The following is a 23759-nucleotide window of genomic DNA, read 5'->3' as shown; positions in this document are numbered from 1 at the left end:
ACTGATTGAAGAGTATCCGTGAGCGCACGATGAACTTGAAGATGTACTCTAAAGCTTTCATCGCTTTATACAGCTGCTCATTTATTCCCAGCTTCTCCGCATTGTCCACATAGTTCCTCAGTACTTTGGTCAGCTTCCTAGTCACAAGAGAAAGACACATTAAAAACACATTAACACCCAGAAAAAAGGCAACATCTACATTTTTAACTGATAAAGACATTTGCAAAACAGTTGATTTTGATTTCCACTTATAAATACATGCATAGAAAATTTTCATAGAAAATTTTCTAATCAGATTAACTGACAAAAGTACCTCTCAGGCACAAAGTATGAACATTTAAGAAGCATTTTCTAACCCTGAGATTGTTTTTCTGAGCATGTAAAATGTATTAACTAATTTAATATTCATAAGAACACAAACTGGTAGTACTATCCCTTTTTTACAGATTAGGAAGCAAAGGGTCTGATGGGTAAACTAGCTTTCTTGGAGTAAAACAAAACCAAGAGGATTTTTCAGTAGAAGCCACCAAACCCGTAACACTTTTTTTCTCCAAAGATATTCTAAAAGTGTTCCAGAACTAAGAAATGTCATGTAATTCAACGTTTTGAATGTTCTAAATGCCAGTGAATTATGCCCTTTACAGCAAATAAGCAAATTCTATATTATAGGGATTTACCTGTTTGCTTAAAAAAAAAAAAGGTATGATACAATACAGTGTTAGTGAAAATCATCTCAACATCATTTTAGTGGATTTTTCTAAAACCCGAATTTTCAAGTGAAAAAGTAGGTTTAGAGAACAATCTTCAAAGATAAAACAATCTTCAATTTTGAAGGTATTTTCTAAGAATTCTTACTTAAAATATAAAAATAATATGTGAAAATAAGATGAATGGATACATGAAAAGACTTTAAAACTTTTTTTACATTTGTTGATATAATTCCCTTCAAACAGCTTCCTTTAAAAAGATAAAGACTGCATTTGTCTACTATAGTTGTGCCATAGTTTATAAAATTTGAGAACTGAGAAAGCAACTCCCTAACAAGAAAGCATTAAAAGCCTTGCCCAAAACAAAAGTATACAATTTTTAACATATAAAAATTGATCTGAATTACCCTTAAATTTTCTATCCTAATAAAGATATAACTATAGAGCATTGATGCAAATACGTTGTATATTGGAAACTTCATTGTAATTCATCACTTCCTAAGTTATCTTAAGTCCACAGACAGTCTTTCGTAATTGCGGGGTTTTTTAAATAAAAACAATGAAGGTATAAAAATTTCTCTATTTTGTTCTAATGTAAGTAACTAGAAAAGTCAAATGATACCAAATGTAGTTAAAGCTTCAGTGCCTGTGAGAAGGTAAATTTAAAATACAAAAATTAAGAAATATTTTTAAATAACCAACTCCTAACATAAATACATAAAATTTAAGTAACAAGAAAGGAATAAAGATGTAGCTCAGCTGCAGAACCTCTGCTTAGCGTGAGCCAGACACTAGAACGGATCATACTCACGTAAAAAATTTTAGATTAAATAACAAATAAAATTTTTGCCTAGTATGCTCATGACTTTCAGAGTCAGACTACTGCTGATGAAATAAACAGGGACAATATTTTTTAGAGGGTAAGCTAGGAATATGTATTAGAATAGCTGTTGGTTATATCTATTACAATTAAAAATATTCAAATTCTTTGACATGAGCCACTTTTCTTTTTTTAAGTATCAGTTACATAATTAGCCTCTAAGTGAGAAATCTAGAGCAATTTGTGAGGATAAATTCCACTGGACAAGGCAAAAGTAGATCACAAAGTGCTGGAATTGAGCAACAGGTTTTGACTTTTGGTAAAATTCGTGAGTCCACTGCTTTCTGATCAACCTGCTACTCTGAAATCGGTATTTGTCTTTCTTCATGTCAAAGATTTCATCCTCCTGGTAACTGGGCTTCTACAGCCACTGCTCCTTAAAGTAAGCACTGGTAAGGTAACGGGGTTTTAAATGATTCAATTTTTATGGAAGTAAAAATGAGAAATTTCTGTTGTGTTCTACACAGAGGAACACAATTAAGAGGCTGGTCACAGTAGCAGGCCACTGGCCTGTTCCTTAGGAAAACCATTGTCTTGTCTCTTTGATGCCCAGTGAGGATGATCCAAATGGTCACAAGAGTGATGCTAGTTTCACATGTTGATTGAAGGGTTTCTGTCAAGGCTCAATGGCTTGCCATGTACATGTTAACCACCTAGGTACGATCATTCATATCACTACCAACTGGCCTTGTGAGAATGCGAAGAACCTTTTCTTTTCTCTTTCCAGCCTTGGAGCCTGTTATCTCCTCTTAATACAAAACCTTTATAGAACACATAGCAGACAGAATCAACCAATCCCTCTGACGAAGAGAGGGATTCACCTGCAGTGTGACTGCCCTTTTTTGGCTTTTTGCCACTCTGGTTAACCATGCCAGTGGCGCCAGCATTCTTGGCATGGCTTTGTTCTCCTTATTGTCTAGTCTCTCAGCCTTTACACCCACCATCTTGTAAGATGGGAAAGACACATGAGCAATTCCACTTCTAACAATATCTTCTACAGAAGCAATTACAAATGTACAAGTAGATGCTTACTGCAGATTTGTGTAGTAGGAAAAATATATAAACAATGAACATGTCCATTATTTGAAAACCACTTAAATAAATTACAATACATTCCTACAACAAAATAGTGCATGGCTGTTAAATACAAAACATAGGCACCGGAGGGGAAAATTATCATGGCTAACATGGAAAAAATACCAGTTATGATGTTATTTTATTAAAAGAAAACAATAGTTACACATCATCAGGTCTACTGCGAGTCTATTCTGTATCACTTTGTATTCTATATTCTCTCCCACTGGTATTTTTGTGTCTTTATACCAATACTCCTCTGCATTGAGTCTATATTTTTATACTAGGTCTGGAATTCATTTTCTGAAAACCTATCTGGATATTCTAGACACTTTATTTTTTCATATTAATTTTTAATTCAGCTAGAACCTAGTCAGTTTACTCACCAAAGCACACCAGGATTTTGCTTGGGCTTAGGTTGAAACCATAATACTAAAACCAGCCTGAACTCCATAGTGAGACTGTGTCTCAAGACACCCCTCCTCCCCCTCCAAAAAAACCCCAAAGAGCCATAACTGTATTATGAATCTTTCAAATCAGTTGAGAACATTCTCATTTATTCCTAGTTTTTCCATTTGACTTTATCATAAATAGATGTTAAATTTCCTTAGATGCACTTTCTGCACTCTAACACTTAAAAAGTACACAATTACTTAAACCATGGTACCCAACATGGTTTCGGTAGTGGTAGGAGCCATCAGTAACTGAGCTGTCCAATGCGGCAGCCACTCTTCAAATGAGTGACAACTGAACACTTGAAACAGACCTAGTGTAACTCAGAAAGTAGAATTTTAAATTAATTCTATTTAAATAGATGCATCAGTCAAAAGCTGTAACAATGGATAATACTAGTACTGCTGTGACTTTCGGCAAAGATGTTTGTAGCCATGAAACTAAAATTGATAGCATTTTTTAAAATGATAAATTATGTTCAACAAAACTATACATTTTTGCTCATCAAAAAATACCATTAGGAAAAAAAGATAAGCAAAGCAGAGAATAAAAAGTTCAAAATTTGTTTGTAAATACATATACATTACAAGTTAGGGAGAAAAGGTTCCAAATTTGTGTTTGGTTACACATATCTTACAAATCAATAATAAAGAGATAAATCGTGAAATAAACAATGAAAGCAGAACATAAAACATTTCATAAATGACAAATGAAAAATAAATAGGTACTAAATATCATCAGTCACTAAGTACAAATTAAATTCACCAGATAAAATTTTCCTCCATTACAAAGGCTGAATATTTAAGAATCAGACTTAATACTGATGGGATGTCCACAGATGGCTGGTGGTAATTCAAAATGTATAAACATCTTAGAGAACTGCTTGGCAATTTCTTATCAAGTAAACTACATATACCTTTGGTCCTAAGTAGCTACTACTCATGGGATATAAAAACTATGGCTGCAAAACACTGGACAAAAATACTCTTAGCAGCTCTTTTCAGAATGATTGAAAATTAGAAACAGCTTACTCATTTATCAATAGGAAAATGGCTAAACGAATCATGGTATACTCATGTGATAACTGCTAAATTCATGAAATGATTTTTACTATATGTACATAGAGAAATGGCTCTAAAGTAAATATGCAATTATTATGATGCCATTTTATAAAATCATAATAATAATAATACAATTTTGTGAGTACAGAAAATAAATCCAGAGATAGTGGTTATCTCCAATTACATACAGCATTACATACAGAAAACTTTCAATTTCTGCTACATAACCATGTTACACAAAATAAATTAGACACACAAACGTATTACATGGTTTCTCTCAGATGAGATACACAAAGTGTAAGTAATTTGAAGAGCAAAATACATAACAGGGATCAAGAAAACCAACAACAACAAACGCTGGAGAGGCTGTGGGGAAAAAGGAACTCTCCTACACTTGGTGGGAGTGTAGACTGGTACAACCTTTGTGGAGGTCAGTCTGGAGATTTCTCAAAAAGCCGGGATTGGAGGTCCCATTTGTTCCAGCTATTCTACTTCTAGGCATATTCCCAGAAGAACTGAAAGCATCATACCACAGTGATATATGTGCACCTATGTTTATAGCAGCACAATTTGTAATCGCCAGATTTTGGAAACAACCCAAGTGTCTGTCAACTGAGGAATGGATAAAAAAGTGGTGGTATTTCTATACAATGGAGTATTACTCAGCTATAAAGAAGGATCACATTGAGATATTTATCAATAAATGGGTGCAGCTTGAGACCATACTCATAAGTGAAATAAATCAATCTCGCATATGTGAATAAGGAATAGTTTCCCTAATGTAAGTAATGATTCAAATATATAAAAATATGTGGTAATCATGATTCCCCATTATGTGGCCTTGAAGCCTTATAAATTTTTCACTTATTAATTGGAATGGCTTTATTCTGGGCTTCTTGATATGGAAATATTTTAAGCTATAGTATATGAAGTTATATTCAAATATTTCAAGGAAAAAGACAGACACTATGGTAATTACTATTAAGTCGGGTTATTTGGTGGTGAAGCACTAGGTTGCTGAAACAGTCATGCTTTGACCTGTATTGTTATGTTGTTATGTCCTCTTTTATCTCAATCTCTCCCTTATCCATTAAAAAAATTATTTAATTATTTTTTAAGTTTTTTTTAAATTAAGGGGAAAAATTTTAAAAATTAGCAGGATATATTATAGTAACTTTTTTTGATTTCCTGTTAACTTGATTTGAAGTCCTATAGTACTCCCACTATCTTGTTTTGACTGATTAGACTCTGTTCCATTCTGTATGATAGTATCAAGTTTGAGGGTATAGGCAACTACTTTGAAGGCAGTAAGATTCACTAAGATGCCCATTCTGGTTTGACTCTCCTTGACTCTCCTTTGGAAGTCTTGTAATGTTTATAATGTTTAAGTTTTATTGGTCTTGTTCTCTACTGTTTTGTTCAACTTTATAATACCTGATGACATAGACAATTCTTTTGAAGGAAGCAAGAGGCATTATGGTTATCAACCTTGTACTCTGTTATCAACCTTGTTGATAACCTTGTACTCTGTTTTACATCATGTACTATATCTATCCTTGGTTTTGACTGACAGCTTTGTTTTGCCATATTTGTCTTTATTCTCTTCCAAAAAAAAAAAAGTAATAAGAACTAAGGAGTAATAAAACCCAAAATGTGTAAATTTTGTTGTAAAAAAGAGAGGGAAAAATGTGCTCTAAAGGATACAACTGCAAGTGTGTTTAGGGGTGTTAAATAGCTGACCATATTAATGTTTTTGGTTGGATCATTGAACACAACTGTTTGCAGTCTCACTGTTTGAATGTCCACTTTGTATGCTTTAATACTGTGACTTGAGCAACTATCTCTAAGATGATAATGTGTAATCTATTAACTGGTGATTTCTTACTTTTTTTTTGTAGTTCTGTATTACTTGTACTCTTACACCGCTTTGTTTTGTTTTTTCTCTTTTTCCTTTTAAATAAAATTTAAAAAAAAATACATAACAGACTACAATAATACAAAATACAGTAGGAAACAAGGAGATCTTTTGCAAATGGGGAGGGAACTAAGAGATGGAGGGAGAGGAAGGCAAAGTTTAAAATAATGTATAATGTTCAGGTAGAAACTCCCCATAATGAATATAATCTGTGTTATGGTTTGTGTCTAGATGTTCCCCCAAAACCCATGCAGCCATGGAAAGCAGATTTTTTCCAAGTAGCTGAATGTAGAGTTTGTAACTGATTTATATGCAATAGTAGGATTAAGGGTGCTGGGATTAAGCCTAGGTGATTGCCAGATCACTTCACTGATTGGATTGGCAGCACCCTGATCCCAGCAATCTGGATAAGATAAAAAGGGGTAGAAAGAGGCTTAATTTCCCCTGTACTCTTGTTGGTTTTGCTGTCTTCCACCGCCATAAACTGTTGCCCCTCTGCCACATCACCCTGCCTTCGACTGAAACCTCTACAAACTGTAAGCCAAATAAGCCCCTCCTCCTGTAACTTTGGGTATTGGGTATTTAGTCTTAGCAAAAGAGAACAGTAACTAAGACAGCATATATGTAGTAATAAAAATTGAAATCAAAATTTTTTTTTACATGAGGCATGTGTTATATATACATGTTGAAGACAGTAAAAATAAGCAATTTTTAATTTTGTTCAAATTTCTAGACTTCCTGCTGATTCTGATTCATACTATAATAATCTTTTTATCAGAAAGATAACACTCAAGTCGTTGTCTTCTGAACTATACAAGAATGACTCAATTGACTTCAATATAGCTTTAGTTCAAGTATATGGGGCTAAAATACAATTCTCCAAAATCCAGCAGCACACATGCACTGTGTTTTACACAGACCAAGGAGAATATATATCACACAAATTCCTCCTTTCATCAAACTTTTATGTATTGAAGAATTCACTGTGACTTTTAAACATGCATCATGTTCACAAAAGTAATCTGCTCAGGCACTAACAGCATTTCTGATTAGTTTGAGATCAACTGTAATTGCTACATGGGTGACCTAAGATTAACTATTTTACTAAGAACTCACAATAAGAAGCTTTCCGGGTGAGGGAACAGATGCTAGGCATTTCTATAACTGATCAGGCTACAGGAATTCCAATAGGAAGCCTGATCTTCTCAGAGACAGCTGCTTATCAGTGTGGTCTGAGTGTATTCTGAAGCTCAGCCTATGGGATCCTCCTGCTATGAGATCGAGTTATAGCCCAAACAATGGAAAGTACAGCATAGGTCATGCCTCTCCTAGTGCTTCTCAAAGCACAGGCAGTATCTGAAGTCTTAGCATAATCTTTCATTTTCCCAACTTCACACTTTTTCTTTTCATTCCTATTAATACTTCTTTAAAAAAAAAAAAAAAAAACTCCATAGAACATACTTTGGGGATTCTTCCAATAAATTAATCAAAGAAACGAATAAAATGTAATAATAAGTTATGAAGACAATGGCCCAGAACCAGAAAACAAATCTGCCAGGGTATTTTATAACTTTACAAAAAATCAAATCATTGGTAAGAGCTAGAGGGGCAGATCAAAGGAAGCATCAATTACATCAGTGAGGAGCCTACATGGAGCTCCATGGACACAAAGGAGCCCAGTCATGCTGATTATTCTAAAGGACAATCCCCAAAGCTGCCACCTCCCTTACTTCGTACTTGGTCACTGCTGGTCACATCCGTGGTGCTCCATCCTCCATGAATCATCCATGCAGGGAGCTGGAGAATGCCCACTGGCAAAAATTTCTCTCTAAGCCTGCACCTAACACAGCCTTCAAGAGAAGGAGACTAGTGACAATACTTAGTACCTGAATCTCACCAAGGCCGCAGAATACCAAAAGGATGCTATCAGCTGCAGAAGAACCTTCATGACTTGTCAGATCTGTGGGTCAAAACTGGTTTCCTTGATATTTTAGGAGTAAAATCTCTTACTCCAATTGCTAAGGAGTCACCTGAGGTTAGTAGTTTATCAAAACATAATATAATAAGGATACTTATTTTCCAAAATAAAAATATCCTTTCAGCACACTAGAGTCTCAGTGGGAGAATACTGATTCCTATCTCGGTCTCGGCATAGCTTGAAGATTACATGGCACACTTTCTCTCCCATTGAGCAACTTGCCAAATACTCCCATCTCCATTTTTTTCCAATGAGAGTAAGTACACCCATTCTACCCAACAGCACAGCACAGCAGGGCTGATGCCAGCAAAGGGACAAGAAGGCTGTGTGCTCTCAATTTCTGAAATTAAAGTAGGAAGCCTAATTCAAGAAGAGCTCTTTGGCCATGTTTCAGATAAGGAGTTTTTTAAAGCTACCACAGATAGCAATCACACCACATTCACCAAGCCACTTCTACAAACCCTGCACAGTTCTGTTCTGCCTGAACAGCCAAAAAGTAATATCTGACCTGCGTTCCCCAAGGTCTATAAAGGTCTACAAACTACTATCTCCACTAAATGAACAAAGTGTCTTACGTGTCTTAAACATTTACTAGCAAAAGACTAAGAAGAAGAAGAAACCAAAAAACCAGTCCAGTCTGCTCTCCAGGATAGCGGACACCCTGCAGCTGTCTGCCCTCCTGGAAGCTCCACTGCCAACCTTCAGTGAATACGCAGGCAAAGCAGGATACGGGCTCGTGTGTAACACCAACTGGCTTCCAGAAGCCAGAAACTTAACCTTGAGCAGAGGGCTGCACACAAGTTTGTCTCAGTTTATACAGACACTAAATAGCACTATCTGTGATGATTCTAAGTGGGATGTTCTGAAAGAAATGATATAAATTTTCATCTTCCATATAGTCAGTACAAAATTTGAATAAATATCAAAATGACAGAGCAAACAATGCACTGTAATATATTTAATAATAAAAGAGACTTAACAATTGCTTAATACTTTCTAAGCTTCAGACATTATTCCTAGCACTCTACATGTAATAGCTGATTAAAATTCCCAAGAAAACCTACCATCACCATTTTTTTGGTTGTTTTTTATTTTTGTTTTTGTTTTTTTCAGATGAGCTGGATGAAGCCCAGAGAGGTTAAGCAGCTTGCCCAAGATCTCCAAGCTTGTAACGGACAGAGATGTAACCCAAGTCCAAGCAGAGCCAGGACCATGCAGGACACAAAGCAAGCTGCCTCTCAGGCCCAGACGCAGATGTTCCCTCTGTGCATTACCAGCCCTCTAGGGTAAATAGAGGAGGAAACAGGAGGGCACCAGGCAAGCAGCAAGAATCCAAATCAGTTAGCATGGAAGCTTAAGAAGCTGGAGAGAAGGCACCCTTCAAAAACAAGGAGATATACTCAAGAGTACAAGTAACCAATAATCTCTAAACAGGATACATGCAGTTATTCATTCATCAAACGCTTGTTGGGAAGCCCACAGTGTGGTAGGCAATCTGCATCCATTTATCAGTTTCATCAAACATAAAGTAAAAATTTTAAAGCAAAACAGAAGGTATAAAGGGGAACAGGAATTCATTCCAGCATGTTATAATGATGTATCACATATCTATTTTAGAAATTTTTTTAGCATAGTAAGAGGCAAACAATAGTAAAAACATCAATAAATTTGGAGTTCTGAGGGGAAAATTTATAGTTACAGAAAATAAACACTGACAAAAAAGATACATATCTGACATTCTAGAAAAAGAAGCACTAGTTTTAAGATAATAAGAGGACTCACGTGTAGGCCAATGTTGCACTAAAGTGTTTCTTAATGTAAGTTTCCAAAACAGGATTAAAATGCTGAAATTTTCTATCAGCAATTAGCCCAATGATAAAGACCTGTCAAAATAATCGATAATATTTTCATTAGCAACATAATGAAAACCATTTCAGAATCCTCATCTAGCCCTTTGCAGCCTATGCAAGAAAAGAACCTTAACATTTTCAGTCAAGTTGGTCCCTGGTTTATATCTTCCTATCTTAGAAATGACATTTGCATAACTATAGTTTCACATTAAAAGACATTTTCTTTCCACTTCTCCAAAGCTTCTCCTTTGATTGGATTTACAACTGATCGGCTTTCAAGGTGACTGTGATAGAGCCCCTCCCCCTTCAAAGGCTACAGCATGAAAGAGCTTCTAGCTGTCTAAGCAGATGAAAAGGAAGGCTCCCTTACCAGAGCGTCAAACACCAATGTATCAAAAGTGTCGCTCTCCGAATTCTCCATCATGATGTTGAAGAGGGCATCCAAAGTGTCCTGCAGGAACTGCACAGACAGAGATCAGATGACAAAGCTCACTACTCCATGCTACTCATTGGCATCTCTAGCAAGACTATATGCTCACCATTCCCTTATGAGACGTACAGAGCTACTAATGTCTGAACTTTATTATTTTTTTCAGTCATGTGGTATATGAGATAAAAACTGTACATGAATGAATTCTGAACAAAGATACACCACCCTGAGCCAAGTGGGCTGAAAGGACCACAGGCAGATGCCCAAGATGTCCCCAAAGAGGGCCTTCCCAACCCTCCTGCTGGTTTCTATCAGGCTGGTGACAAAGTTTTAGGAAGATGGGTTCTGATGTGCTGATACCAGCTGAGTGCAGGATAGTCAGACAGGGACAGGTTCCACCTGAGAATAACAAGGGACCTTCTACCAACTAAGTGTTCCAAGAATGAAAGAGGAGGATGATTCCTATAGAGATACATACACTAAAGTACCACATAGTATTCATTTATTCAAGAATTGATGAATTACTTGTAAGGTCTGCTAAACTTTACCAGATACATACACACACAGAGGCTGACAAAGCATCATAAATTAAGGAAAAAAACCTAACCTTCAAAATTATCATCAAGTCCCACTCCCCACCCCACCAACAGGAGGCAAAAGATGGACAGAAAAAGGTTATATAGTAAGTGATGTGATCCCTGTTAGTGGAGGAAAGCAAAAATAGGCAGAATGGGCTAGGCATGGTGGCACATGCCAGTAATCCTAGCACTTGGGAGGCTCAGGCAGTAGGATTGCTGGAATTTCAAGACCAGACTGGGCTACAAAGTGAGCTCAAGGCCATCCTGAAGTGCATAGTGAGACTCTGTCTCAAAAAGACAAAAAAAAAAATCATAAAGAATATCATAAAGTGGGATGTTGGCCATAAAACGGAATGAAGCATGCATATATCACCGTCAGTCATTTAAAAAATGCAAACTGAATCTATAATGAACACTACTTTACACCCACTGTAATGGCTATAATCAGACAGATGGATTAGAATAAGCGTGGAAAAGGATGTGGAAAAATTGGAGTCCCCTGTGAATTCATTGCTAGTAGAAACACAAAACAGTGCGACAGCTTTGGAAAACAGTGCGACAATTTCTCAAAAGGTTAAACCTAGCTTTGCCATATGAATCAACAATTTCACTCCTAGGTATATACTCAAGAGAAAAGAAAACCTATGTTCACATGAAATCCTATATACAAATATGCAACGCAACATTATCCCTAACTTCTCATAAATAAATAAATACAACCAGAAAAAGTAGAAACAACAAAATATCCTTCAACTGATGAATGGATATATAAACGTGGTCTACCCATAAATGGAATGTTGCTCAGTCATAAGAAGGGATGCAGACCTTACACATGCTACAGCATGGATGAATCTAGAAAATATCACAGGCAAAAAAAGAAACCAGACCTCAAAAAAAAAAAAAAAAAAAAAACATTTTGTCCAACTCCACAGTACATGAAATTACCACAATAATCAAATCTTGAGAAGGTAGATTATTCCTTGCAGGAAAAGTGGGAAATGACGTTAATATGAGGTTTCTTTTTAGGGTGATACAAGTATTAGCTAGGCAGTAGTTATAATTACACAAGTAGAACACAACAGTATGAAGTATGAATTTTAGGAGTATATCAATTGCATCTCAGTGAAGCTATTATTTTTAAAAGCGGGGAATGGGTGAGGTGGCAACCTAGCAAGAACATCAAAATAAGATGCGCAGTTGAGAGTTTTCCTGGACATTTTAGTCTGTGCATAACACCAAAGGACGTTCCACACCATACTACGTGCCACAGCCCTACAACTGAGAAACAAAACCAAAGGAATGATGCTTGCAGACCAGCTCTGAGTCCACATGCCCACCATTGTACTGTGGAACCTTACAGCTCTCCCAAACTAGCAGGACGAGGTGACTCTCCAAGGCACAAGTCCTCATTATACCCCACCTATGCTGCACACCCCTAGTTTCTTTAAGAAAATGCCACATACAACTGGCAGGGAATTAAATCTGCCCTGACTAACAAGCAGTCTAGTCTAGACAAGAGGGTTTAACAAGCTCTGCTTATTTGGTTTTTCATCACCTTGTTACTTGTTTAGCTTTCTCCATCATTTTCAGATTGTGAATCTTTCAAAGGTCAAAACATGACACCATCTGCTTAACAGCCCACTCTTCTTGCCAGCAGACTCCCCACATGCCAAGCCTTGGCTCATCATAATTTATGCAAAGTCCCTGAAGGAGGCCTACCAGGCCCACCCAGACCAATGACATGGTCAGTAGTCCAGAAGCAAAAGTGGAGAGAACTAGAATCTCAGAGCTGAGTCAGGGACAACCACCTGCCCACTATCCCCAAACAGAGCCACAGAAGTGCTTCCCTGGATATACAACCCTCTCTCTGAGAACATCCAATGTAGGATGAAAATCTCTATCTTCATTCTCCATTTCAGTGGAAAACAGTTCCTATTATTAAATATGTAAAAGATCTTCCTCAATCTATCAACCAATGCCAACTCTCTATTACTTGTTATACAGAAGAAAGATCTTGAATAAAAAAGAATTAAAACCACAATCAAGCAGTGTCCCTAAATAAATTAATAGGAACCCTGCCCCACCTGGGAATTTCTCACATCCTGCTTGCCCATTACCAACTGTGTACTGAAACAATCAGTTCACCTCTCTAGGCACACAGGTAGACAGGCAAAAAGGAAGGATAAAGTCAGTGTGGCTAGGTAAGAGCAGAAGGTTACCCTTGCATGAGTGGTACCAGTGCACATGAGAACAAGGCAGAGTTGAGAAAACTACTTTGAGGGATGAATTATGGGAGGTGATAACATATTCTGTAGGAAAATGGAGAAGAGACAAGATGGTTCCAGATTTTTCATGGTACATGTGACAGCAGGTCAACATAAATACAACCAATTCCTCATGTGACACAAGGACCTTAAAATGAAAAAGCACAAAATTTCATTAACTGTGTATCTTCTAAAGTATGTTCATTTATTCATCCAGTTTTCATCTGAACTGGGGAATTTCCAGAAATCCTGTGAAGTGTAAAGGCAATTAACACTATCTAAGTCATTTGTAGAAGACCAGGACTGAAAAGATGATTAAAATTTTAAGATGAGTGAGGATATGTTTGAATGGTTATATAACGAATTTAGGAAAGTAGTGCAACTAAATTAATTCACACTGAAGTTAAGTACATTGCTGGTTAATTACAGCCATTTTAAGTAATTAATTTTACAGAGATAAGGCAGTCTCTTTTTGCAAGTACTTCTCACAGAAGGTGAGGATGTGCACAGGCACCATACAAATCAGGCTGCAGAGATCTTGCTTATAAAGCACTGCATGACAGTGGCCTGCTTAGTGTCCCTGGTGCATGCACATGAAATACAGTGACAATCATCATGCATGTCCCTATGTACAAGGAAAATCAATAAAGCACACTGTATGATCCATAAGGAAAAAGGAGAGCCCAATGCTAGGGGAAAAACATAAAACAAAAAATGAAAGAACACAGAATTGCAGAACCTTCGTGCCCCAAGGGATCTCAGATCGTCCTAGTCTCACTGCCCAGTCTCTTAGTGGGTGCTAAGCAAAAAGGGCTAGTATCAGCTGACATGTCCACAGAGCCCATGTGGGTGCCTACAAAATACATTCAAAATCATATAGGAAAAAAGTGACCACGACAAGACTCTCGGTGCTGTGACACTGCTACCACACACACAGCTCTCCAAGGCTCTTACTGAGTCACAAGCCACGGCTGATGATAAGGATGAGGGTAAGACCAATGATCACCAGTCAGCCAGCCTGCCATACACAGGACATCTTCCACATGCCAGATCCGAGACTCACATCTCCTCCAGCCCTGACAGCAACCTGTGACAAAGGCACTGAGTGCTGCCTTCTTCTTTCAATGGGAAAAAAGTGAGGCCCATTTAGCTGTTGTGACTGCTGCAGCAAGGACCCATCAGATGAGGAAATACAATTCGAGACCACGTTAGCTCCAAAGTCCGCTTCTCTGCAGCCAACGAGATGGCCCTCCAGACCACAACCCAGTGATACTCTATTCATTTAGAGTTGCATGTCACGATGTGCCAAAGGCAGCAGAACTAGAAACCTGTACTTTAGGGTCAGTGCCTGCATCTGTCAATAACTATAAGAAAAGAAGTAAGAGAAAAGAGGAGAGGAGCAGAGGGAAAAGGACAGGGCACAACAGGACAAGACAAGACAGAGTGTCCCTCAGAGGTCTGTTACCTTCACCACTTCTCCTCCATCAACTTTCATCAGCTGCCTCAGGTTTGGCTGCAACAAGCTGGTGTTAGATCGCCACTTCAGAAGCCCCAGCAGGTCCACTGCAAACAGAACACGGTCAGATCCTCCCCCAACAAGAGCACTCTTTTATTCATACATTATGTGAGCTTCACTGTAAGTTTTCTGAAATGAAAAATCAACGCTTTTTCAAAAGTTCACCTGTTAAATATTTAATTACTTGGTGGCAACATACTTAGCATTTATTGTGGTTGAATTCATGATCCTCAACTACATTTACCATGAAATGACTTTCATGTAGAAGCTTTAAAACTCCATCTGGGTACCTTAAAAAAAAGGCTGGTCTTCCCATCTACCAGAAGCAGATGCTGACACCCAGAGAACTAAAAGATGGCCATCCTCCCACAACGTGCCACCCTAGCACCTTCTATGAGGTGAGTTTTTCAAGTCCAAAAATGAGTCTCCTTTTTTATATAAAATAACATGCATCAATTAACATAAATTCAAGTACTGAAACTGCCACGTGAGTGTGCTATGGCAGCCCTCGGAGTCACAATCACCTTGCACAACTGTGACCCTGCTTGTACGGAGCTACCTGCTTCCCTCCTCCGGCTGTTGATAGTTCTTGTGCTTGTTTTTGTTTGCTGAATTTTTTTTTTTAACAGAAAAACGGAAGATCAAACATACTAGGTTTTAAAGGCTTAAGGCATTTTTTAATAATTTGAAGGATTTTTGTTAAAGACATAAAGATGTTTTTTAAAGTGGGAAGACAGAACCCAAGCTCTCTCTAGGAGCATACATGTGCCTACACATTTTCCCTTGAAATTATATTAATATCCCATTATTTGAAAAATGCCATTAGCAAAGTGCATCTAATCTGCTATTTAAATTCACCTGGAACTAATTTCAGCTACAGAAATTATCACCATTAAAACAGCACCACCCTTAGTTACCGCTGAAAAGAAAAATATTACCATGGCTGTCGTAGGATTTCAATGGACAGAGACACCCACTACAATCTCAGGATCAAACCATACAAAAGGAACATGTGTAGTGAACACCTGAATATGTGACATTTTCATTAATTTGACCTCACCCAAATATGACTGATAAAACAAAGAGGGAGCAGCACTCACAAGTACTATGGAATACTTGAAGTGTGAGTAAAATGCCAGCTGAGTCACACAGCAACTATAATACCTTCTGCAAGCTAATTTCACCTCAGTTTTCTCATCTAAACAACGGGCATAATGTTGTATATCTGAGGGAACACAGCACAATCCCTAGCCCAAAATATTAACAAATTAATCTATTCAGAGAGGTAATCTAAAATTTAAAAATGCACTTATTAAGTGTGACATGTTTTAATTTCTAAATGAAAGTAAAATACTGAGAAAGGTCACATCCTTTTCCAACAGCCTCTTCATCCCAAGAGACTAACAGAGCTTTCAACTTTTAAGTTGTAATTTTTCTTCCCTTTGCCGTGGTAGAGAGGATTGAGTCCAGGCCCCTGAGTAAGTGAAGCAAGTGCTCCACCACTGAGCTACAGCCTCAGCCTTCAGTGCTTCTTAGATGGAGATCAACTCATAATCAGGATTCCATTCAGGCAAAGTTGGTAGCACTAAGGTATGACTGAGCTAAAATTTAGCTGTATATTGAAAATTTGAGTCAAAGTTCAGCTGGGCAGATTAGTAGAACACCCTGGAGAAGGAGGAGTGTGTTTGAAGAAAACTGTTTGTCTAGCCCTACAGGGCCAGCCACGTCAGACAAGCTCTCTCCTTATTCCTGGGGACTTATCAGGACCGTGATTATTTTCTATTTCAGGACCCCTTTCCCTCTCATTCTATGGTGAGCTAAATGAAAAGAGGAATCACATATCATATACCCCATGGCATCCAGCATGATGCTCAGGGCAGAAATATTTAATACAAACCTCAATGAATAATTCAGCCACCACTTTTCACTAAGTAATGCAACTTTGCCGTAGCAAATCATGATTTTGGAAAAATGACTCTTTCAAATGAGAATGTGGTACTCAATCATTTAATTCCAATGAGACAGCTGTGTCTTGTAACCTAACATGCGACCAGCCCCAAAAGGGGCAGCACTACTGGTATCAAATGAAAGCCTAGCAATTTCCTCCTGTGGTCTAAAGAGGTGCAACACATTAGAATTTCCTTGTTGCCCGGCAACAGCTGCTGCTGAAACCAGGGTGCTCTTCCCCAGGGTTCTAGCGAGGAATCACCCAGGGATCAATGAGGTTCTAGGAGCTAGAAAATGAGAGGAAGATCAATACCATCTGGGGTCATTCCTGGTTTAATTCTCTTTCCAGGGATATGTGGGTCATATGTGCTATTCAGACACTGTGTTTTTAAAGGGGAAGTAGGCTCAAGTTCCAGATAATGATATCAAAGTATGCTTTGGGCACATGACCCATGTGCAAGCCTATGACCTCCTACATAATGGAAACAGAAACAATGCATTTGTTCAGCAGCTATTGAAAAACAAAATCCCACATATCTGAGATGCCAACCCATCTGGAGATGTCACCCTTTCCTGGTGAAATGAGGCCCAAAGCTGCACTATGTCAGGCACATGGAAACTACCAGGGCTCCAAGCAGAAAGTAACATTTGTGACGTGCCTTCTATAACCCAGTCCCAAGCTACGGGCTGCACCACTGATGACCCATTCCCTAAGCGACAAATTTCCAAGTTCCCTGTGTAATCTCCATCCCTCTCCCACAACTTACACAGATCCAGGTCCCCAGGGAAGGCTTTTCCTGTGCTCATGGGGATTACAACACAGCTACAAGCTAGCACACTTCACAGATGCTCCAGGCAAAACATGCTAACAAAGCTAACAGGACAGAAATGTATATAAATGGCCTTAAAGCATTTGTACCCACCTAACTCTAAATGACCTTAAAGCATCTGAGGGACTTAAATGCCCCACACATGAAGCAGTTTATGTACAAGGTCAGTGACAAGAAAGTATTCTTATCTTGTATATCTGTGAACAAGAGAGAAAAAACCCTGGCTGGCTCAGAAAGTTTGAAAAACATATGACACTGAGTTGACATGCCCAAACCTGAGGGACACCCAACACTTCAACTGTATTGTGAAGGCTTCCAAATGATGAGCTTCCTTTCATTCTCTGTTTATACTGTCAAAGCCTAAAGGATGCTTATCCCTTGGCCAACCCAAAACTACCTTCATAACTGGCAGGCAACCCTCCAAGATGCAATGCTTGATAGTGACAGGCATTAATAATCACAATCCATATCAGGTAGTTAGGAAGAAAAAACTGGATTTTCAAGCTCCGTTTCAAGAGAATATAAAGTCACTCTGCACAGCTGTGATATGGTCACATTAGGAGGATACGGTTTTTAAATGAAAGATTTGTGCAGAGGAGACACTGTCTCCTTCAGATGGAGTGACAGCAATAATACCTGTGTGCCCTGAATAAAAAGAAGTGTAGGTGGATCATGTCACTCTGGAGGTTGCAAGTAATGGTAAATGAGCAGCCCGCCCACCACAGCCAGGGCAGGACCAGGCGCAGATAATGAGTGATCTACTAGGCTAGTCTAAACTTTGTCTGCGTGAGTCAGCAGATGGTGTCTTATCTCACACTGCCACGGGGCCTAGAAAATATCATGCAAACCGACCTTTCAAAAGAAAGGTAGGTGACAATTATCTCCATAAGAAGTTGAGACAGGAGAAGAAGACACAAAGAGATAATGTTTCACATCCTACACTTGGAAAGCTGTGGAAGCTGGCAAGTCAAGATGAGGAAAATAACGTTCAGAGGACTCTCTTTTAAGGTCATTTCCAGGGTTCACAAAAGGTCAGAGTTCAATCCCAGGTCATTATTACAGACTCCAAATTCCATGCATTTTCCCTTATGTCACACCAATTCCTCTGGTCATAAAGCAACTGAAGGAGTCTTTACTGTTTTGTCTCCCTGTAAAATTAACCCTTAGACCAAACAGAAGAATGAACTGTAAATTATGATGGATCCCACCTCCTTCTCCCTAATGTATCAGTCCAAGTCATTACTGAGGGACACAGCAGATGAAGCACACGCACCTACAGAAAATTCTCCCACCGCAATCAAAAGCAACTTGAAAAGGTAGAACTGAGGTAGAACTGCAAAGGTGAGCGTGTTTCTACTCTAAACTCACCGTTCTGGGTCAGTTTGGTGGAGCACACCAGCGTTGATATCTGGAAGGAGTCTTTGCTGATGGTGCAGCTTCCAAGACTATGCATGCTCTTGCCTGTGGCTGAGTGGCCTTTTTCTTCCAACTCGGCTTTTGTTGAAGGCAGACTCAAGTACGTGGTTGCATCTTCCAGCTTCTTGGCTTCAGCCTGTGGGTTTGGTTATGCAGTATATCAAAGAGCATCACAAACAGTCACATCCTTTTTCCACGACTTGTTATTCATACTCCTTTTGACCATCATATTTGTTTTTTATTTTTACTTTGTGATGTATTTTAATGACTACCCTTATTCCTAAAGATTCGCTCCTATTTACAGCTTTTCATATAGCAAATAAAATGCTATTGCCTATCATCTCACAAGGGACAACAAAAAGGCTGGTCATCATAAATCCTCATTTACATACTTAAATGTAGCTACCAAGCCACTTCCTCACAATCATGGGAAATGGCAGCTCAGTCAAGAAGCCCAGAAGGGTTTGAAATAGTCAATGTCCACAGTATCACAAGAGCGACACACATACCTTGTAGACAATCAGATCGTGTTCTCCATCTCTCAGAGTCGTCCCATCGTACCTCATTAGCTTCACAAATGCGAGTGCAAATATTTTTTCAGATTTATCCTTAGCTGTAATAAAAAATCAATAATCACCTATAACTATGGTCAAAACAAAATAGCATTTCAAAATGCTACGAAAGATTTATGAAAAATATTATGAAATTGTGTTGACATGTTATATTCAGGTGAAAGATATGGAGAAGTGGACCACAATCACCAACAGAAAGACTTTTATTGCAAGACCTGCTACACACAAATTAATCCATAAACTCAAAGCAATCCCAGTGCAAATCTCATGGAAGAGGTTGTCCTTGAACCTTCAATACTGATTCCAGAATACGATGAAGGAGATTTTGCAGAAGAAGGGGCAAGGAAGCACACAATACCAGAATCCAAGAGTAAATATGAAGTGGCAATAATTAAGACAGTGTGGCTTTAACAGACACACACAGCAGAGGGACAAACAGCACCTAGAGACCCAGTGCCATGGGAAGTGACAGATGCAAGGAAGGAAAACTGTTCACAAAATAGTAAAAGAAAATACATTCCGACCCCACACTGCATATAAATCACAGATGGACAAAAGATTTGACTGTGAAATTTTCTTTCCTTTAGCAAGGAAGTTCATCTTCCAGGATCTATAATTCAAGGCTCATGACCTTCCTTCATACCACAACTAAAACATTACATTAGCAGCACGTCAGACCTTTTCCTCTCACATGACTGACTTTTCTTTAAAATCCTTATCACTGACAGGTGTGTGTATCTGTGTGTGTGCGTGCATGTGTGTGTGTATGTGTGAGTGTGTGTGAGAGAGAGAGAAAGAGAGAGAAACTGGTTGTACTGTAGAAGAGAAGGAGGATCTGGCCCACAATTTTTTACTGCTATTTTCCAGTGTATAAACTGTACCTAACATGCAACGGCTACTTGTGGCTCTGCACAATGGCTCACGCCTGTAACCCCAGCAATGAGGAGGCTGAAGCAAAAAGACCTGAGTTCGAGGCCAGCTGGGCAATGTAGTAATTTCAGGGCCATGAACAAACAAATATTCAGGCTAGTTAGGGAAAGGGTTAAGAACAAAATACATTCCCTGAGGTCATAAAGAAAACAAAATGATGTTTTGTTTTGGTACCCTTCTATGCCCTTCTATTTTTTAGATTTCTGGTTGCATATATTATTTACTTAGTATTTAGTATTAAGGATTGAACACGGAGCCTCTGCTACTAAGCTACATTCCCTAATCATATATTTTATTTCTATCCTCTCTTGATTTTTGTTTGGTTGATCAATTATTCAACCAATTAATTAGCTGGCATTTATCGAGCACCTACTATTTCCTTGAACTACAATGGAAAGATAGATGAGGTATGGCATCTTATGCAGTAGAGTGCACCCTCTTTAGAGGGTGCTCTGTTTGAGAAAGCAAATGTCACATGAGCTAAGATGTAAATGTTCCAGGAAGAGAGATAGATAGTCCTAACTGGGGGTGGGCAAGAGGGCAGCTTATCTGAGGATAGAAACATGGCTACTGAATGAGGCAGTGACAGCTAAGCAGGTGGGGACAGAAAAAAAAAAAAAAAAAAAAAACTGGACTGAAGAAATTGTTTGCCACCATTTCCTTAACTTCCACCTAAGTCCAGCCCAGAAGCATTTAATTTTGGAGCTAAAAAAAATACATTTTAAGTATATATTCATTTTAAAGTATTTACATTCAGTTCCTTCATTGCTTAGCAATGAAAGGACTGAGGTCAGACAAGGAAGAACCATGCAACCACGCTCTGTCAAGAATTCAAAATAATCATTCTAAGACCCTACTGCATAAGATGCCATACCTCATCTATCTTTCCACTGTAGTTCAAGGAAATAGTAGGTGCTCGATAAATGCCAGCTAATTAATTAGTTGAATATTTGATCAACCAAACAAAAATCAAGAGAGGATAGAAATAAAATATATGATTAGGGAATGTAGCTTAGTAGCAGAGGCTCCGTGTTCAATCCTTAATACTAAATACTAAATAAATAATATATGCAACCAGAAATCTAAAAAATAGAAGGGTACCAAAACAAATACACTGTTTCAGTGCACAAATGGCAAAGAACACCTCTCTTAAACTTGTGTTGACTTGAAGACACCCCTGAAAGAAGGCACTCCTGAAAGAAGCCTGCATCTGGAAGACACAGGTTGGCACCTATTAGAAGATGACTTCCACTGAGCCTGCTATGAAGCAACGTTAAGAAAAGGGCACCTCTTGTTGACATTCTGCATCTCTACATCACAGCCTTCCTAGTGGTCACTACAGGCAGATAGTTTGTCTACAAACCATGGCATTCTGGAAGAACGGCCAGGGCTGTCCATTCCCCAGGGTCCACCCAGCTAAGCCCACTGCCATCTATGGAGACTCAGTTCCAGACCAAAACCAGAACTGGAGTCTACTGACGTTCACATAACACAGGAACTGCTGCATCTAGATTGCCACCAAGGTGCCAGCTGGTAGGTATCATGTCACCACATCAGCACCGAATTCTCCTACCCAATAACAGACTAGGGTGTGAGAAATCCCCTCACTCCTTCCCTTAGCTGGCTTTTGCTTGGAAAAAAGAAACTTGGATTTGGCTACTGGAAGCCAATATGGCTTCAGTGCTTTCCCACAGTCCCCAGCCCAGACTAGCTGCACACAGGCCTGGCTGGAGAGGCCCTCAAACACTACCAGCAATCCCAAGACCTCATTGTCAGCATCACATTTGCCATGCTCAGCATGTTTCCAAACCCCCACAAGCTGTGGCCTTGGAGACTTCATTAATTATGCAAATATGCCTTGGTATGTTGGGTGATAGCATCTTGTCTATAATGAGCACTTAAAACTGACAAGAAAAACAAGGATTTTGGAAATTAAAATGCTAGAGAAGATATCCCTCTGCCCCAGAGTAATTTATTAATTACAGAAAATGAGCTTGCTAGAAAGAGAGCATATGATTTTGACAATCTTCTTGAGACTCTTGAACTTTGTCCCCTCCCTCCTTCCTCGCTGGACCTGGGAGTCCCTCCTCTCCCACTGTCTCAGGGTGAGGTATGCACAGGAGCCTGAGCTCAATCAGAGTAGCCTTCCCACCTTGCCCAAGTTGTATATCCTGTGAAAACCACCTCTCCCCCATACCTTGGCTGAGAACACACCTGTGTCCTGAGGCACCCCATTCACCTGACCCCAATCTACTCACACTCCATTTCTGCCCACTTCAAGTCAAACGCTTGGCTGTCACTTCCTCCTTGATTGCTACAAACTAACCTCATACCTCCACTCAGCCCTCAACTCTGCAAAAGAAATGGACCGAGTCACTTGTTGTGTACATAACAAGTGCTAAAGAAAGTCAGGTAAAAAAAGTGGCCATGTCATTTCCCAAGACACTGGATTATTAGGCTCAAGCACAGGCCTCCAGGTCTATACCAAAGCACCACTATTTCAAGCCACTGACATGGGGTCTCTTAGTGCCAGTTTCTCATGTAACACAAGAAGACATGCTAATAACAGCAATACCATGCAGGCTGCTCGTGCCAGGCTGAATCCAAGTAATACAGCAAAATTTTCCTGTCAGGCACACAAGAACACTGGGAACATTAGCTAGTATTTGTGGACAGTTACTATTATCCTGCAGCCTCAGCCATCAAGGATGCCACGTGTATTGAACAGATCCTGATCTGCAGCTGGTGCCTGAACTTGGCCCTAAGATGAATACGCAACGGTGGGGCACCACCTGCTCATGCAGCTAGTCTTTACACCCTTTTCCTCCCACTTCAAGTGACCCCTAATGCCTTTTTAACTGGATCCCTGACCTGCTCACACTGCTGCAATGAGATGAGGCAGGGAAAGATGATTCAGAGGGCTGCCACTCTTCATCTCCCTCTACACATACACACATCCCGCCACCCTGGGCCCTAGAACTCTTGCTTCATTGCCTCCTGGCCTTAGCACGTATGTACACATCTCCCAGCTGATCACAGGGGGCACCGGGCTCTGCAGACCTCATACACAGCCCCTCCCGCTCTTCTGAGAAACAGCAGTTCCAGGCTTCTATGAGGCTCTATAACAGTTGACATGCTCTCAATACCACACTTGCTCAGGTTCACTCCCAGACTGCTCTCTTGTACCCCTCTCCAGAAAAAGCACACCATATGGAGGGCCCAGGACCCTGGAAACAGAAGATGGGCACCTCAACAAGGCAATAGGCTTCTACTGAGCCAGGTACTGTGTTTCAGAGGGAGAACATATTCATACCTTTAAGAGATGATTAGAAAAATCTTACTTTTAGGCATCCTTGAG

General features: G+C 39.1%; 1 protein-coding gene across 3 annotated transcripts in view; it reads right to left on the bottom strand.

The window, feature by feature from the left end:
• The window catches only part of Dock1 (dedicator of cytokinesis 1), a 516033-nt gene that overhangs the window by 395136 nt on the left and 97138 nt on the right, over positions 1–23759 (bottom strand). For all 3 annotated transcript variants that reach the window (XM_013143418.3, XM_063244929.1, XM_003479612.5), the window contains exons 17-22: positions 19409–19512; positions 18852–19035; positions 14656–14753; positions 10289–10378; positions 9851–9951; positions 3–137 (exon numbers count right to left, since the gene is read on the bottom strand). In XM_013143418.3, the coding sequence (XP_012998872.1) occupies positions 3–137; positions 9851–9951; positions 10289–10378; positions 14656–14753; positions 18852–19035; positions 19409–19512 (712 nt within the window). The remainder of the gene's footprint in view (positions 1–2; positions 138–9850; positions 9952–10288; positions 10379–14655; positions 14754–18851; positions 19036–19408; positions 19513–23759) is intronic.

Source organism: Cavia porcellus, unplaced genomic scaffold (assembly GCF_034190915.1).
Source record: "Cavia porcellus strain 051 isolate PalLab524CR breed Dunkin Hartley unplaced genomic scaffold, mCavPor4.1 scaffold_2, whole genome shotgun sequence".
NCBI lineage: Eukaryota > Metazoa > Chordata > Mammalia > Rodentia > Caviidae > Cavia > Cavia porcellus.
This window is presented reverse-complemented; position numbering and strand designations above follow the sequence as displayed.